The sequence below is a fragment of the Leuciscus leuciscus genome (genome assembly GCF_965113295.1).
Source record: "Leuciscus leuciscus genome assembly, chromosome: 1".
Taxonomy (NCBI): Eukaryota; Metazoa; Chordata; class Actinopteri; order Cypriniformes; family Leuciscidae; genus Leuciscus; species Leuciscus leuciscus.
Window position 1 is genome coordinate 66,916,616 of NC_138725.1, and position 16,167 is coordinate 66,932,782.

The 16,167-nt window shown below is 37.6% G+C and overlaps 1 protein-coding gene and 1 long non-coding RNA gene across 3 annotated transcripts; both read right to left on the minus strand.

Annotated features, from left to right (window-relative positions):
• Positions 1-24: 24 nt before the first annotated feature.
• On the minus strand, positions 25-6,158 carry LOC309481892. Its single transcript, XR_014200138.1, has 2 exons — positions 4,883-6,158; positions 25-2,276 (listed from the first exon to the last, which is right to left on the minus strand). It is a non-coding gene; the product is annotated as an uncharacterized lncRNA (long non-coding RNA).
• A 3,876-nt stretch (positions 6,159-10,034) lies between these two features.
• On the minus strand, positions 10,035-16,075 carry LOC309480975 (uncharacterized protein). 2 transcript variants are annotated; one of them, XM_082145750.1, is made up of 14 exons: positions 15,863-16,075; positions 15,650-15,776; positions 15,499-15,558; positions 15,330-15,407; positions 14,846-15,214; positions 14,663-14,764; positions 14,342-14,574; positions 14,079-14,257; positions 13,890-13,983; positions 13,434-13,784; positions 12,920-13,037; positions 10,508-10,599; positions 10,288-10,405; positions 10,035-10,136 (listed from the first exon to the last, which is right to left on the minus strand). In XM_082145750.1, the coding sequence occupies exons 1-11, from the start codon at positions 15,962-15,964 to the stop codon at positions 12,960-12,962; spliced, it is 1,773 nt and encodes a 590-aa protein (XP_082001876.1). In that variant the 5' UTR covers positions 15,965-16,075; the 3' UTR covers positions 10,035-10,136; positions 10,288-10,405; positions 10,508-10,599; positions 12,920-12,959. The 2 variants fall into 2 exon arrangements, with proteins under 2 accessions (XP_082001876.1, XP_082001877.1); XM_082145751.1 differs by lacking the exon at positions 14,342-14,574 and having other exon boundaries at positions 14,079-14,139.
• Between the last annotated feature and the right edge of the window lie 92 nt (positions 16,076-16,167).

The window sequence follows — 16,167 nt, forward strand, 5'->3', positions numbered from 1 at the left end:
ATTTTAAACAAAAAGAGTGAGTCAAACATTTTAATCCATGCAATAGTGCTTTTTGAACCATTCTTTACTCCAGAAGTGCAATCTACAATGTAGTACATTTTTATGCAGATAAAAAAAATTAAATACATTGGAAATCTCTGGAAAATCAGAAATGTGGATCTACGCTGTCTTCGTCAGCTGATTCGTAGGAATCTGTAGACATGCTTTCATAGTTGTCAGTCATCTTTTTAATCCATGCAATAGTGCTTTTTGAACCATTCTTTACTCCAGAAGTGCAATCTACAAATCTTGTAAATTTTTAGGCAGATACAAAAAATAAAAATACATTGGAAATCTCTGGAAAATCAGAAGTGTGGATCTACGCTGTCTTCGTCAGCTGATTCGTAGGAATCTGTAGACATGCTTTCATAGTCGTCACAGTCATCTTCTTCAAGGACATCCAAACTATCCCATCCAGTCACTAATCGGTGATATGCTTCCTTCACCCTTTGTTTTTCAGTCTTCAGATCATGCAGCTGCTTTCGAAGAAGACAGAGCAAGCCACAATATGCATCCTCTGACAGTCCTGATGGATAGGCAAAAAAAAAAAAAAAAAAAAAATTAGGCATTATAAATATAGGTAATATAGGTAACATGAAACCAGGGGTGGATCTACAGGGTGGCAGCTGCCACCCATGGGATAAAGCCTTGCCACCCATGTTGCCACCCCATTTATAAGTCAGATAATATTTCTTAAAGGTGCATTATGCGATCCTGGTTGGTATAACCTCTTGTTGATATTTGAAATTATCATCAAACAAAACGGACGCTAACTAGCCCCTCCCTTCTCCTCATACTTTCCCCAAACCCCACCCCCACATCATTCTAGTCAGTTATTGACTGGAACAGTCTGTTATGTTTACTGCTTACGGGTCGAACTGTTTTTGCTCAGTTTGTTTGAGCTGCTTTTGTGGAGAATAGGCTGTCTGCAGAGACCTCGTTTCTCTACAGTGTGTTCAGGAGACAGCCAGCTAGCGGATCGTGAGATGTTGTTTGCGGTAGGTGAAAAAAAAATGTTTTGGCCTAAAAGACGCCTGACATCACTGATAGCACCTTTAAGTATATTTTGTGTTCATAGCCTACGTTGAAGACCAAGGAGACCCGCATCAAACAGAAATCTTAGAATCCCCTCCCCTTCACAATGGTTTCACCCATCATCAGCACAGCAGTGACCCCTGCGAAATTTTACAGTCTGCAGTACGCAGTGTCTCCATTGACGGTATATAATAAGTGTCTCGGAAAAGAGAGGCTGATAAGCAGTTAGCAGTGAGTTTAGAGGTAAGTTTTTCACCAAGTTGAAAAAGTCCATAAGCAGACAGTTAAGTAACCCTGCAACAACCACATTGTTACGTTATTTACATACGCAATACTTTCAAATTTTTCTATGATTGTCAGGTCTCTCAGATAAGGGTCTAACAACGTTAGTCTAGCTCTTTGGGTGTTAAACTAATTAACATTAAAAATAATGTTTGATTAAAAAGGTACTTTACTGAGTCTTTATGGAATTAGAGGGAAATGTTTGAACGTCATGGTTATCATTGCAACAATCCTGCATTATAATATTGTTTCAATCCAGATAACCTAAATCTACAGACCCTTTCCAAAAATTTGAATATCGTGGAAAAAGTTCATTTATTTCAGGAATAAAATGTGAAACTAATATATAGACTCATTGCATGCAAAATGAGATAGCCTATTTCAAGCCTTTTTTGTTGTAATTTTGATGAAACCTTTATTTGTTGTGATTTTGATGAAGCTTGTTAATTAATGATTACAGCTTGTGAAAACAACAAAATCGAAATGTCAGAAAATGATAATATTGCATGAAATCACACAGTAGTTACACAGTAATCTCATGCTCATTGAACCAGGTTTTGGTTATTTTGGCAGTGTGGGCAGGTGCAAGTCCTGCTGGAAAATGAACTCAGCATCTGCATAAAGCTTTTCTGCTGAAGGAAGCATAAAGCGTTCTAAATGTCCTGGAAGACGGCTGCGTTGACTGGTCATAAATCTAATCCTGATTTTGTGGTTTTCACAAGCTGTAAGCCATAATCATCAAAATTATAACAAATAAAGGCTTGGAATATCTCACTTTGCATGCAATGAGTCTATAATATTAGTTTCACATTTTAAGTTGAATTCCTGAAATAAATGAACTTTTTTAAATTTTTTGGAAAGGGTCTGTATTGATGGCTTATGTTTTATGACAAACGATAGTTTGCCTCAGGTAGATTACCCTTAAACCCTTAAAGGGTTTGCGTTAAACGCAGTTTGCGTTTGCGTTGCACCCTTAAAAGAATGCGTATCACTCCGTCCCACGGGCAGCTTTGGGGCTCTCTGATCATTGTTTGGTTCATCTTATACCGACCTACAGGCAGAAACTGAAATCAGCTAAACCTGTAATAAGGACTGTAAAAAGATGGACCAACGAAGCAGAGCAGGATCTACAGGCCTGCTTCGATTGCACTGATTGGACTGTTTTTGAAGCTGCAGCCACCGATCTGGATGAGCTCACAGATACTGTAACATCATATATCAGTTTCTGTGAGGATACATGCATTCCTACCAGGACATTCTTATCATTCACTAATGATAAACCATGGTTTACTGGGAAACTCAAACAGCTTCGTCATGCCAAAGAGGATGCTTACAGAAGTGGGGATAAAATCTTGTATAACCAGGCCAGAAACAGACTGACAAAGGAGATCAGAGTTGCTAAAAGAAGCTACTCTGAAAAGCTGAAAAACCAGTTTTCAGCCAACGACCCGGCATCAGTCTGGAGAGGCCTGAGGAACATCACCAACTACAAATCACCATCCCCCCGATCTGTGGAGAATCAACAACTGGCTGACACTCTCAATGCATTCTATTGCAGGTTTGAGAAGCCCAGACTCACACCTCACACCCGCTCTGATGTGCACTTCACACATCCACCATCACCTCCTGCAACCCCTCTCCTCCCCCCTTCTGCCATCCAACCTGAGCTTAAGGTCTGTGTGGAGGACGTGAGCCGAGTCTTCAAAAAACAGAAGACTAGGAAAGCTTCAGGCCCAGACGGCATCTCATCTGCTTGTCTAAAAGCCTGCGCTGACCAACTGGCCCCAGTCTTCACGCAGATCTTCAACAGATCATTGGAGCAGTGTGAAGTTCCCTGCTGCTTCAAACGCTCCACTATCATTCCGGTTCCCCAAAAACCTAAAATCACTGGACTTAATGACTACAGACCTGTCGCTCTCACGTCTGTGGTCATGAAGTCGTTTGAAAGACTGGTGTTGGCCTATCTGAAGGACATCACTGGACCCCTTCTGGATCCCTTTCAGTTTGCTTACAGAGCAAACAGGTCTGTGGATGATGCAGTCAACATGGGACTGCACTATATCCTGCAACATCTTGACAGACCTGGGACTTATGCACGGATCTTATTTGTGGACTTCAGTTCGGCCTTCAATACCATCATCCCTGATCTTCTCACAGCCAAACTGACTCAGCTCTCCATGCCATCCTCAATCTGTCAGTGGATCTCCAGCTTCCTGACAGACCGGCAGCAGCGAGTGAGACTGGGGAAGCTCACATCCAGGACCCTCACCATCAGCACTGGCGCCCCCCAAGGGTGCGTTCTCTCCCCACTGCTCTTCTCCCTGTACACTAATGACTGCACTTCTAAAGACCCCTCTGTCAAGCTCCTGAAATTTGCAGACGACACCACCGTCATCGGTCTCATCCAAAATGGTGACGAGTCTGCTTACAGACTGGGGGTTGAACAGCTGGCTGTCTGGTGCAGCTATAACAACCTTGAGCTGAACACGCTCAAAACAGTGGAGATGATTGTGGATTTCAGGAGAAAATCCCCAGCACTCCCCCTCTCACCATCATGAACAGCACTGTGGAAGCAGTGGAGTCATTCAGGTTCCTGGGCTCTACCATCTCTCAGGACCTGAAGTGGGCAAATCACATTGACTCCATTGTGAAAAAGGCCCAGCAGAGACTGTACTTCCTTCGCCAGCTGAAGAAGTTCAATCTGCCACAGGAGCTGCTGATCCAGTTCTACTCAGCCGTCATTGAGTCTGTTTTAAGCACTTCCATCACTGTCTGGTTTGGTTCAGCTACCAAATCGGACATCAGGAGACTACAACGGACAGTCCGGACAGCAGAGAGGATTATTGGTGCCCCCCTGCCAACCCTCCAGGACCTGTACTCTTCCAGAGTGAGGAAGAGAGCAGGTAAAATCATCACAGACTCCACTCACCCTGGACACCCCCTGTTTGAACTGTTACCGTCAGGACGGCGACACAGATCACTGGCCACAAGAACATCCAGGCACAGGAACAGTTTCTTTCCACAGGCCATTTCCCTTCTGAACACTTAACATGCCCCCCAAGGCATATGCCTGCAAGTGCAATACTCCCACTGTCTAGTGCAATATTCTCTTAACTCAGGTGATATTTATATTTATATTATTCATACTACTCAAAATACTGTAAATATGTTCATAATCTGTAACATGCACTAGACTCCCACTGTCTAGTGTAATATTCTCTAACTCAGGTGATATTTATATTTATATTATTCATACTTCTCAAAATACTGTAAATATGTTCATAATCTGTAAATGTTTATTCAGACTAAACCCAACTGTGACCCCTTTTTTTAACTTTTTATACTATTTTTATTTTATTTTATTTTTTTATATATTTTATTCTTAGAATTTGTATTACTATGTTTCTTGTTGTATTTGTATTTGTATATGTGCACTGGAAGCTTCAGTACCAAGAAAAATTCCTTGTGGGTGCAAGCACACTTGGCAATAAAGCTCTTTCTGATTCTGATTCTGGTTCTGATTAACAAGACGACCCTAGGTTGCATTTTGGCGAGAGTTACCTTTTAAGAAGCAACTTAGCGATGTATATCAATACACTAAATTTGACATGCCTGTCAAAATTCTTAAGTAAACTCCAATGAGAGGTAAAATATTTATAATTTAATAATCAATGATTTCTGAGAAAACAAACACTTACTCTTAGTAGTGAGGCCATCTGACAACGCATCAGTCTGATCGTTTAGATCTTTGACACGTCTGCAGATGTGATCCCAGTGTCTCTTCATCTCCTCCACAAGTACAGCCTCTTCTTCCTCAAGTCTCTGTACTTGCATCAGCTTGTCAAATACCTTTTTTTTCATGGCCAGAGAAGCATCACCAACTGAAAATGAAAATGAACTTGATATGTAACAAAAAATAAAAGGTATGATACAAGTTTTTGCACGTTTATCAATTAAATAAATTGTTTACATAAATTAAAAGATTTAATCACGTCAATATAAACATTTCTTGATAATCTACTCACCCCAATGCCAACCAAAATGTTCATTTCTCTATTTCTTAAGTTTTTTAATAAAACATTTCAGGATTTTTCTCCCCATGATGGACTTCAACTAACCAGGGAAAACACAGACCAACTTCTGGCAAATGTAGATTTGCTCTGCAAGTTAGTCTGGCCAAGAGTCCATTTAAGCTCATTTCTAATCTTTCCAAATCTTGGCAATAATCTCAAAAGTTTAGGTGGCTTTACACAATGATGATCGCTCTGATTGGTTTTAGGTCTTTCCAATTACCCCCAGCGACATCCGTTGGTGAAGCGCAACAACTTTGAAATGCGTTATTATATTAAAATTGCAAACACATGAGGACAGTCTCAATGAAAGACCCACGACTGACAGAGGAACGTGCTATTACATTTCTCTCCTAAATGGTAGGAGATTAAATTAGATTTAATGGAGCATTTTAACTGTGACAAGATGATTGACAGGGCAGTTTATGTGACAGGATGTATATGAAAGATCCATCCAATAAAGATAACAAAGTAGTATGTCCCAAAGCTTGCCTACTCTTTTGCTACACATTCAAAAGTAAATACCTTTTATTCACAAAAAGAGTAAGTAGGCAAATTGGGACGCAGCATATGGCTTTACACAATGACGATCGCTCCGATTGGTTTTTGGTCTATTCAATTGCGCCCAGAGGCATTTGAGCAACGTCTGTTTGTGTTCTTTGAAAATGAGTTGTTAATGAAGATTTTCCAGACCCTATCTCAGTTACGACTGAGAAGGGTCTGGTTTTAACCAGGCTAGACTTCAACCACAACCAACATATTGAAGTCTAAATCAACGCAGTTTCAAAGGGCTCTACACAATAGGGTCTTTATCTAGCATTTATATACTCTTTAACCACAGTTGTTCATCTTGTGATGGTCTGCCAGGCATCCGGTTCAAAAAGGCAGGGAAGGGGCGAAAAATTCCATCTCATTCTCCTCCAAATTCAAAATTGTTGTCGGACATCTTTGATTTAGTTTATTATTACCATTTAAAAAAAAAAAAACTCTTGTGACATTTCCAACATGACGACGTAATTTCCGGCACGTCGCAGACCAGCACAAGATGAACAATTGTGGTTAAAGTATATCAATGTATATATATATTTTTTAGAAAATGACCAATCGTTTAGCTAGATAAGACCCTATTCCTCAGCTGAGATTAGGGCTGGGCGATATGGACCACAACACTTCTAATATACATGCATTTGAAAAGCAGATTTCTCTAAATTTTCTCGGTTTGCTTTCAGCTTAGACATAACCAACTTTCTTTATGTAAACCTTGTGTGTATTTGAGAGTATTAGCAAAATAAGACTCGAAAGATAACTTAGTCCAAAAGTAACCAGGCGCTGTTAAATAGGCTTCAGTGCATGTGCGCTTCAGGTGTTCGTGCTCAGTAAAGCGCATGTTAGAACAGCCCATCAGCAGTGAATGACACGTATAACTGGGAAGGCTTTAAAGCACATGGAAATAATGAACTTTTGTGAACTCACTAAACTGCAGTGTCCCGTTCCTCTGCGTTAACATTCGATGCAAGTATGTGTCGCGCTGTACCCTAGGCTGTTGAGTAGGGCTGTACTGTCCCAGTCGATTAGTCGATTAATTGGTCGATACGTTCTGGTTCGACCAAAATTCTGATTGGTCGATTTTTTTGCCGCGTTTATTTCATCATTTTTGCTGTGCTGAGGCGCGCTCATTTCATCAGGTGGAAAGCACTAACTGCTAATGGGGGTGTTTTCAGAGTACCCTTGTTTCACTGTAACAGTCTGTCTTCAGAACACCCCCCTTGTTTTCACCTTTTTTGGATTACCCCAACCCAAGAGAGAGCGATAACTATAGAAGGTTTGATGCTGAATATTATTTATTTAATTGTGAGAGCGTTTAATAGTCAGTCCTCTTCTAACATGTCAACAACAAAGAAATCGACAGTGTGGCAGCATTTTGTTAAAATTGATAACAGGAAAAAGGTCGAATGCAAAGTTTGCAAGCAACAGTTTTCCACAGCTCGACGACAAACATGACATGACATATCATCTAAAAGTGGTAAGCTCACTTGTCTGCGTTAGCTTGCCCTGTCTGTTTTGAGTAGGCTATATGAACATATCAGAATTTGCATATTTCAATGTTTTAGTGTGATAACCTAACTTTTTTTTTTTTTTTTGGAGCCTAATGCGTAATTGCGCTGTGCTGTTGGTTGTGTTAGTTTTGAGCCTAGGATGCTTTTTTTTCAGTTATGCACTTTATTTCGTTTCTGCTCTTGATCTGGTTTGTTTAATAAATATTCTTTTTTTTATTAAAGTGGACGTGCCTTTTGTGTTTATTAAGAGTAAAAGCTTTAAGTTAATAGTCTATTCGTGTCTCAGCTGCGAAGCTGAGCTCATGTTCAGCCTCGCTCGGTGCGAGGACATGCACGGTGAAATGATAGTGTCTGACAGTTATAACTTATTATTATAACATATGACAAATAATTGTCTAAATTATGTTGCATATTCCTCAACAGTTCTTGTGATGATATCACTAGTTGACAACATAGTACTATTTTCGGAAATCGTAGGCTATGATATTGCGCAGGTGCACGTGATCACGCTGTCAGAGCCGACAGACTCGAGTGTCAGACTCATTTCAGTGCAAAATAATTAGGTCAAAAAACGATTTAATATACTGCAAATAGCCTACTAGTTTTTTTTATGTTTATTTATAATTCATTTAGGCGGACAACAAGGCTACCAAGTACTGCGCACAGTGCGCATCTAGTTAATTTAACGTTTAATTTTTAGTCGATTTTAGTCGAAAATTTCAGGACTTCAGTCGACCAAGATTTTCTTTGGTTGAGTACAGCCCTACTGTTGAGACACACTCTACATAAGCAGTCAGCAGCTTGCTTGGAGCAATGATCACAGTGCAAATTTGAACTATATCGAGATATATGCGATATGGTCGAATTTTGTATCGCATTTTAAAATATATCGATATATAAAATATATCGATATATTTTAAAATGCGATAATATTGACCAGCCCTATAGCTGATATTCTACAAAGCCCTTTGAAACTGAATTGATTTTGACATCAACATATTGGTTGCAGTTGAAGTCCATTGTGTTGAGAAAAATCCTGAAATGTTTTTCTAAAAAAATATATATATATTTTACACTGAAGAAAGAGAGACATTGACATCTTGGATGGCACTGAGGGGAGTAAATGCGTTTCTGCAGCAAGCAAGTCATCTGCAGAATTCAAAGCTTTGGTACTTGTTGTAATAGAATTGTACTTGGATATTGCATCGGATAACTTCTTCTTCTCTTCGACAATCCTCCGTCGGACTTTGTGCCGCTGCTTGTTGCGATCTGGGTTATATAAAAAAAGGTGATTAAAACAGACCATTTAAAAGAAATTAGGATTATCCAAATAAGAAACAACAGATTAGGGGTGTGACGAGACACCTATCTCACGAGATGAGACGCAATGGGTTCACGAGAACGAGGAAAGATTTTTGCACAATATTTTATTCAAATCCTCAATGGTCAGGCCAAATCATGACTTGAAAAATTTGAATTGTTTTACTGATAATCTTCTAATGAATGTCATTTCAGTACTACTTCATTGGAGTATGAATTATCAAATGCTTACAGACAATTATATACAAGCACTTTAAAAGGTTTTGCCAAACTCAACTGACTGGTTTTTCTCCTATATTATTTAAGTCTCTTCAGACCTTACTGTACATGAAAACATAAAAATAAAAACAGCATTAACTAATAATAAAAATACAATTTTCTTAGTCTTATTAAAGGAATAGTTCACCTCAAAATCAAAAACTGTGTCATCATTTACTCACCCTCAAGTTGTTTTAAACCTGTATGAATTTCTTTCTTCTGCTGAACACAAAGAAAGATATTTTGAAGAATGCCGGTAACCAGACAGTTCATGGACCCCATTGACTTCCATAGTAGGAAAAAAAATACTATGGGAAGTCAATGGGACCCAAGTTACCAACATTATTCAAAATATCGTTGTGTTCAGCAGAAGAAAAATTCATTCAGGTTTGAAACAACTTGAGGGTCAGTAAATGATGACACAATTTTAAATTTTTTTGGAAAAAATAAATTCAACTATAATCCAAGTACTCTCTCAGTTTTGAAGTGCAAACAAACCAAAAACAGAGACCAGAGTCACAGTACAGAGATATAAGTTTGATATTAGGTTATTGTATGCAGCTTAAATTGCACACATTAGAAAGAGCTCTTGTTTTACTTTCACTTTCAAATTCACGATTGCACGTACTATGTACCCGGAGCAGCGGTGCTGAACACGTGTTCTACAATACAATACATGCAGGCTCTTTTATGCAACAAATCCGTCGCAATCTTCACGCAATCAGTGAAATGTGATTCCTGTTACACTATTAGCAACTGCAACTCATGTTGGATGAGCAGAGCAGACTTTACAATAGTTTACAATGGTTATATTTATTTTTTTAACAGCAAAACATCAGTGGAGGCATGTAATGGGAATGTAACTGTGACATTCTATGCTAATTTCATCTTGTCACATTTTAGTCAAGCAAGATATTGTAGCAAGAGATCTCGACACACCCCTACAGCATATATAGAGCATTTTATTTACCTGTTAGCCGATACAAATCTCTCTTTTTCTGCTGAATGCCTAAATACAACCCTTCAATCTGATGCTGCAACCCCACTGGATCGTCGGTTCTACTGCCATCGGGAACTGTTTAAAATAGCATATCAGATTACTGAATCAGGACATTAAGCAAGAAAAGTATTTTAAGATTTTACTTCAAATAAATTATTAAAAACTATGATATTTACTTAATATAAAAACTGTAAAAATATGGAAAAACAAAAAATTGAGAATGCACCTTGAGTTGCCCATTGCTTAACATCGCACACTCATTGCTGCAGCTCTATTTAGGACTTAGCCAGGACTGCCTGAACCGCCTCGACATCTTCCTTGGCTTCCTTCATCTTTTGCCCAGTCTTAAACATAGATGAGATTAAACATTTAACTGAATATGACTGTTTAAAAATAAATTAATAGTAAATGTATGGCTTAAAACAACTGTTTTAAATGCGTGGTACCTTGATATACCGCTTAGACAAGTAAATGTGAAGGTTCTTCCTCTTTCTCTCATTCCATCCTTTAGCATGAAGGGTGATCATGTCCACTCGTGCTAAACAAAAACAAAAAACAAACACACACAAACATATATCAGGGTATATGCAGGAATCATAGAGATGAATTTACTACCTTTTACTACCTTTTTTACCACCTCCACAATATTTTTTACTACCATCACGACATCAAGCAGCAGCCCTTTTTTTGGGGGTGTGGTGGGGTGGGCGGGGTATGTAAAGCACCACTTACTACTTACTATAAGGTATAAGTGTGACACTGTCACACCCATCATACATATTAGGTACACTAATGTTTAATTGTTATCATTAAGTAGGCCTATTGTCATTGTCAATTATGTTTTTTTTTGTAGTGTCGAGTTGAGTTTCAGTTGTCCTTATCTTAACCCTAGCCCTTGAGTTATCCTAACCATAGCCCTTAGCCCTAATAAGGTGAATAATAACCTTGGCACTTTGTCATTGCTATCAACTCCGACTCACTCAGGGCTCGACATTAAGCCTTTTCATGTGCTTGTCCTCTGGACAAGTAAATCTGTCATTCACTTGTCCGAGTAAAAAAGTTGCTTGTCCGGAATGTTTTTGGTGTGTGTGTGCTGTAAATATAATTTATTCTGAAGAAATATCCCCATCTGTGTTAAATCAGCTCTGATATATTTAAATCTGCATATTGTCATATCTGCACCTTTAAAGGCAACGGCACCAGTAGTTTAAGGAATGTACAACTGCATTAAATAATGTTATGAATATGAGATCGTTTAAAATATTTTTGAATATACAAATAAGAAACGTTGGAAAGAATTATACTTTTAAACATGAAAGTAAACCGCCAGTAGGAGGCGTCAGGCGACCGTCTTAATGAGCAAGTCATTGAGTCATTCATTCAAACGATTCGTTCAAACAACTGATTCATTCAAGAATGAGACATGTTTATGAATGGGACATTGAATCTTTGACTCAGCCAATTCGTTCAAAACGCTGAATCATTCAGTAATGAAACATGGTTAAGTGTTGCTGTGAGATGCGTTACGGTTCTGCTGTGATCTTTGTTTGGAACTATTTTTGCTGCTGAAACAGAACAAAAACAGTCAATATTGTGTCTAAAATGTAAGTAACTTAATTTGAACTGTTTATTGAACTGTTGTATCAAAAGCAATGTCACATTTTCAGTCGTGATGGTACTCAAGAAAACAGCACTCGTCGTGTGAGGTTGCTAAACTGTATCATATGTTAAAAATATTAAAACACATTTTGAATTTTGGCACTGGCAGTAACGTTATGTTGTTAACTGAGTTTAAACTGAGTTTACATTTGTTTGGATTTCTCCTCGAGAGGCTGCGCGAGCCTCAACAGCGCAACCTTGTTACCGTCAGTAGCCTAATACATCCACTATCGATCGCAACTTACAATAAATATAAATACAATCAGAATCATTCTCTCATTTTAGTGATTTCCTAGTTATTTATACATTTTTTTTTATTGACGTTTAATTAGGCTACTTGTCCGGTCGGGCAAGTAAAATTGTCTTTTACTTGTCCCTTCAAAAAATCCACTTGTCCCGGACAAGCGTTAATGTCGAGCCCGTCAGGTCCTGTTAGCACCGTATATATATTTTTTAATTATGCTAGATGAAGTTAAAATATGGAGACACAAATATTAAGTAAAAAAATGGAAACTCATATATTGAGGTGGTGATGAAAAATTTACTACCAAGTCAAATTGCGTTTGTTACCTTTTACTACCTTTCAAGGGCCTTAATTTTGGTAGATTATTTTTACTACTTTTACTACCTTTTACTACCGCGTGGACACCCTGATATATACATACACATATATATACACACATATATATATATATATATATATATATATATATTTTTTTTTTATGTCTATTCACTGCACATTGATATTCCAAGATTAAAGGAATTGTCCATTTCAAAATTAAAATTCTGTCAAGATTCATCCTCAATTGGTATGGAAGTTGTTCACCCTGAATTATTTATACAAGAGAACACAACATATATTTTGAAGAATGTTGGTAACCACGCAGGTGATGGACCCGATTGACTTCCATAGTAGGAAAAAAAATACTATGGAAGTCAACAGGGTCAATCAATGTTGAAAAAAATATTATTTTGAATGAACTATGTGATTTACGAAAAGCTAAACAACTAATATGAGCACAAATATAAATTTAAATAATAATAATTAACTGAACAATTCCAATAGGGTCCTCACACCATTGCTGCTCAGGCCCTAAATCAGGCATCATTTTCATTTTTAAATTTGATTATGAAATTTTAGATTATTTTGTCTAAATCTATGGACTACAAAAATACAAGGCTGTGTACATGACACTTACCAGCCTTACTCATATATTTTGTTGTAAGAGCAACACGTGATTAAAAACTGTTAACTTGCTCCACTTCTTCACCAATAGTAGTGCCTGCTCCCGTTTGATTTTTACCACTCCACTGAACCTATAAAACAAACCGGCACAATTTTACAGACAAATCAAGTTTAAAGTGAAAATGAGTATGCAGAAAAATATATTTATATATAAATATAACAAATTATAATTGTTACCTTTAACAATAATAATTAAGACCTTTAACAATTTCATGTTATTTAAAACAATCGATCAACGATTACCTTTACACAACTGCGGGTAAAAAATAAATAAAAATCCTGTACACGGTCAATACTTGCACAACTGTTATTAAAGTTTAGATCCCATGACCATCATGAATGTAGGTATATTACTGTGATGAAGGTCATGGGACCAAAACGTTGTTAATGGGCTATTCTGATACATGTGCAAGTACTGATAATGTGCAGGAATTTTTTTTTTTTTAAGTCATTTAAAACAGAGTTACCTCACAGCTAGTAGAGTGTCCCTTTGCGTGCATAACAGAAAGAAAAGGCTTCATCTCTGTTAACGGCTGCAGACGTGGAACTGCCTGTGCAACTTTTTGCAAATAGGGCCAATATCGACACATAATGTCTGTGCAGAAGAATCTGCAGTTGGTTTTTGTAGCCACTTCATTTTGCAAAAACATTGGATAGGCAAATATTTCCCCCCTCTTCATGTTGAGTCCTTTAAGCAAAATGTTGTGTCCGCACACTGCCACCTCCAACCCTTCCTCATCCAATTTATTGCTTGACTTTTTTGAGGTCTCCCTGGCAGCAGCCCATGTTGACTGTCCACATGTGCCTCTCCCTTTTACCTGCAAGACAGTAATAATCATAATAATAAACAACATTATCAGTAAAGATGTATAACATATATACAGTTAAACAACAAAAATACTAATAAAATGATGGAAACATACAGGGTTGGTGTTTTGCTGAATGAAATCAACAAATGCTGCCACATCTTCATCCTTGGCAATGAAAATACCTTCGTAGAAAGGCTGCTCCTCTACTCTATATTAATTACAGTGGAACAAATTGGATTAGAGGGCCAATATACACTAAACATGTATAGAAATATTCCTTTAATATATTAGTTATGCTATTACTCTTTGGCTTTGTTAAACCGGTATAGTTTACGGTTTCCATCTGCAGACACAGCAACTGCATCTGGGACACATGCAGGGCACAAGAAATGATCGACTCCACTGAGCTTCTCTTTCTCATGACGACAATAAGTCCATTCCAAAAATGCTTTTTGGAATGTTTTGCCACAAATAGTATCAATCTAGCAGTGAAAAAAAAAAACTAAAATTAATTGGGGATAAGGAAAAGTTCATTAACAAAATTAATTGTAATTTTTTAAAAGAACCCGTCCAAATGTCCGTGACCTATTCTCTAACATGTTCACAAAGGCTTGTCTTGAGAGGCCTGGTGCAGTGACTTTGAACTGCTCAAAAGATGTAAATAGGTCAATCTGATATATAGTTTGAAATGCAAAAGAGCCTGGCCAGTAACCACTTTGGATAAGGTCCTGCAGCTCAGCTGTCCATGTTTTGTGGCATGTAATGCAGCGCCAAACAGGCAAAGAGAGGTCATAGCGACCTACATTACAGTCCAAATAAGTTAGTGACAAGCCTGAATATCAAAAATTTTGGATTGAGTAAATACTTTGGTTTTAAGGAGTACATACCATTTATGTTGATGAGATGTACTAATCGGCCAGCACTTACAGACATGTTTTGAGCCACACAACTGCAAATGTTTTGCGGTTGTTGGATGGGTAACAAACATGCTAAAGAAAAGAAAAGAAAAGAACATAACTAACATATGACTTAGATTTTTAGACAACACATCTTAAAAATGTTTTACTTACCTTGCTCACATAATGTGTGTTGGCCATTGATGTTCTTTATGACATTTGATGGAGGAATAGGTTTAAAAAAAAAATCTAAAAAACACTCCCTGTTATGCAAAACAAGGTACTGGTGGGTTGACACATCACAGTTGTCGCAGTAATGTGGTTTTGGCAAACAGTCCTTGCACCTTATCACTGCTGCATTCACTCTGCAGTGATCACAAGATACGGAAAATACCCTGTCCGAGGCAAGCGAGCCGTCCAAGAGCTTTTGTCTTGCTTCCATCCAATGGTTTTCAGACACTATTTTTCTTACTGTCCAGTTGTGAGATGCAGACATACTTTTCTCTGAGATAAGTGCATCATGGAGCTGATGTAACTGTATATCTTAAAAGCCAAAAGTCATATAAAAAACAAAGTCATTATCTATTATAATTTATCAAAACACAGATAATGGTTTAAAAAAAAAATCTTGACAAGATGGAAGACTTTTGTTACTTACCAATAGCACACTGTGCATTGATGCGTGTATCTGAACAATCCTCATTCATAGACTCAGAGTCAGCAGCACTTGAATTTACTAGAATATATATTTTTTTAAATCAGTAAACCCATTATTGTATTTTTGATTGGCTCTTTTATAAACTACTAAATGGACACAATCGGCTTACCAGGATCAATCAAAGTTTGGTTGCTTGTTGATGCATGGACCACTGAAGCTCTGGATTTACCTGTAACGTACCAGTGTAAAAGTGATAAGCCTCTATACGATTTTTGAAAACAGAAACATTAAGAGAAAATAAACATGATATTATCACTTACCTCCTTTTCCTTGTTTGGCTTCTCTTTTTGTATACACCAAATGACCACTTTTGTCTCTTTTTTTCCATCTGATCCTTGGAACGTCTTTCTTTTTTTTTTTAGGTCGTGATTTAAGAGCAGTATCCTCCTAGCCATAATGATATATGTTATCAGAATAAAATGCTACAAAACGAACAGTATCAATACTTACAGACATTTCAAGAGACAATTTACTTCCTGCAACTCCTGCAAATCAGACATTATTTCATCGATGTCGAGTTCAAATTCCTTTTCCATGTCTTCTGCAGATGGATCAGAGAAATTATTGGTGGCCATTATTACAGAATGGTTTTCAGGTTTACAGATGGTTATTTACAGGTATAGGCCTGTAAATTCACAGCCAGGCAGCGGGTCTTCTTCTTTGTTTAAATTGCAGTTGTCAAACAACTTTTAAGTGTGCATTACCGCCACCTTCTGATATGGAGTGTGGATCACATTCGCCGTTGCTCACTACTCTATAAATAAATAAATAAATATAT

What these genes read in the sequence shown, in the direction of transcription:
- LOC309480975 (XM_082145750.1), bottom strand. Translation starts at nt 15,964, where the DNA reads ATGGCCACCAATAATTTCTCTGATCCATCTGCAGAAGACATGGAAAAG. An exon ending in ACACACATTATGTGAGCAAG is followed by an intron (nt 14,765 to 14,845) that starts GTAAGTAAAACA and finishes TCTTTTCTTTAG; the next exon opens with CATGTTTGTTACCCATCCAA. An exon ending in GGTCACGGACATTTGGACGG is followed by an intron (nt 14,258 to 14,341) that starts GTTCTTTTAAAA and finishes TTTCACTGCTAG; the next exon opens with ATTGATACTATTTGTGGCAA.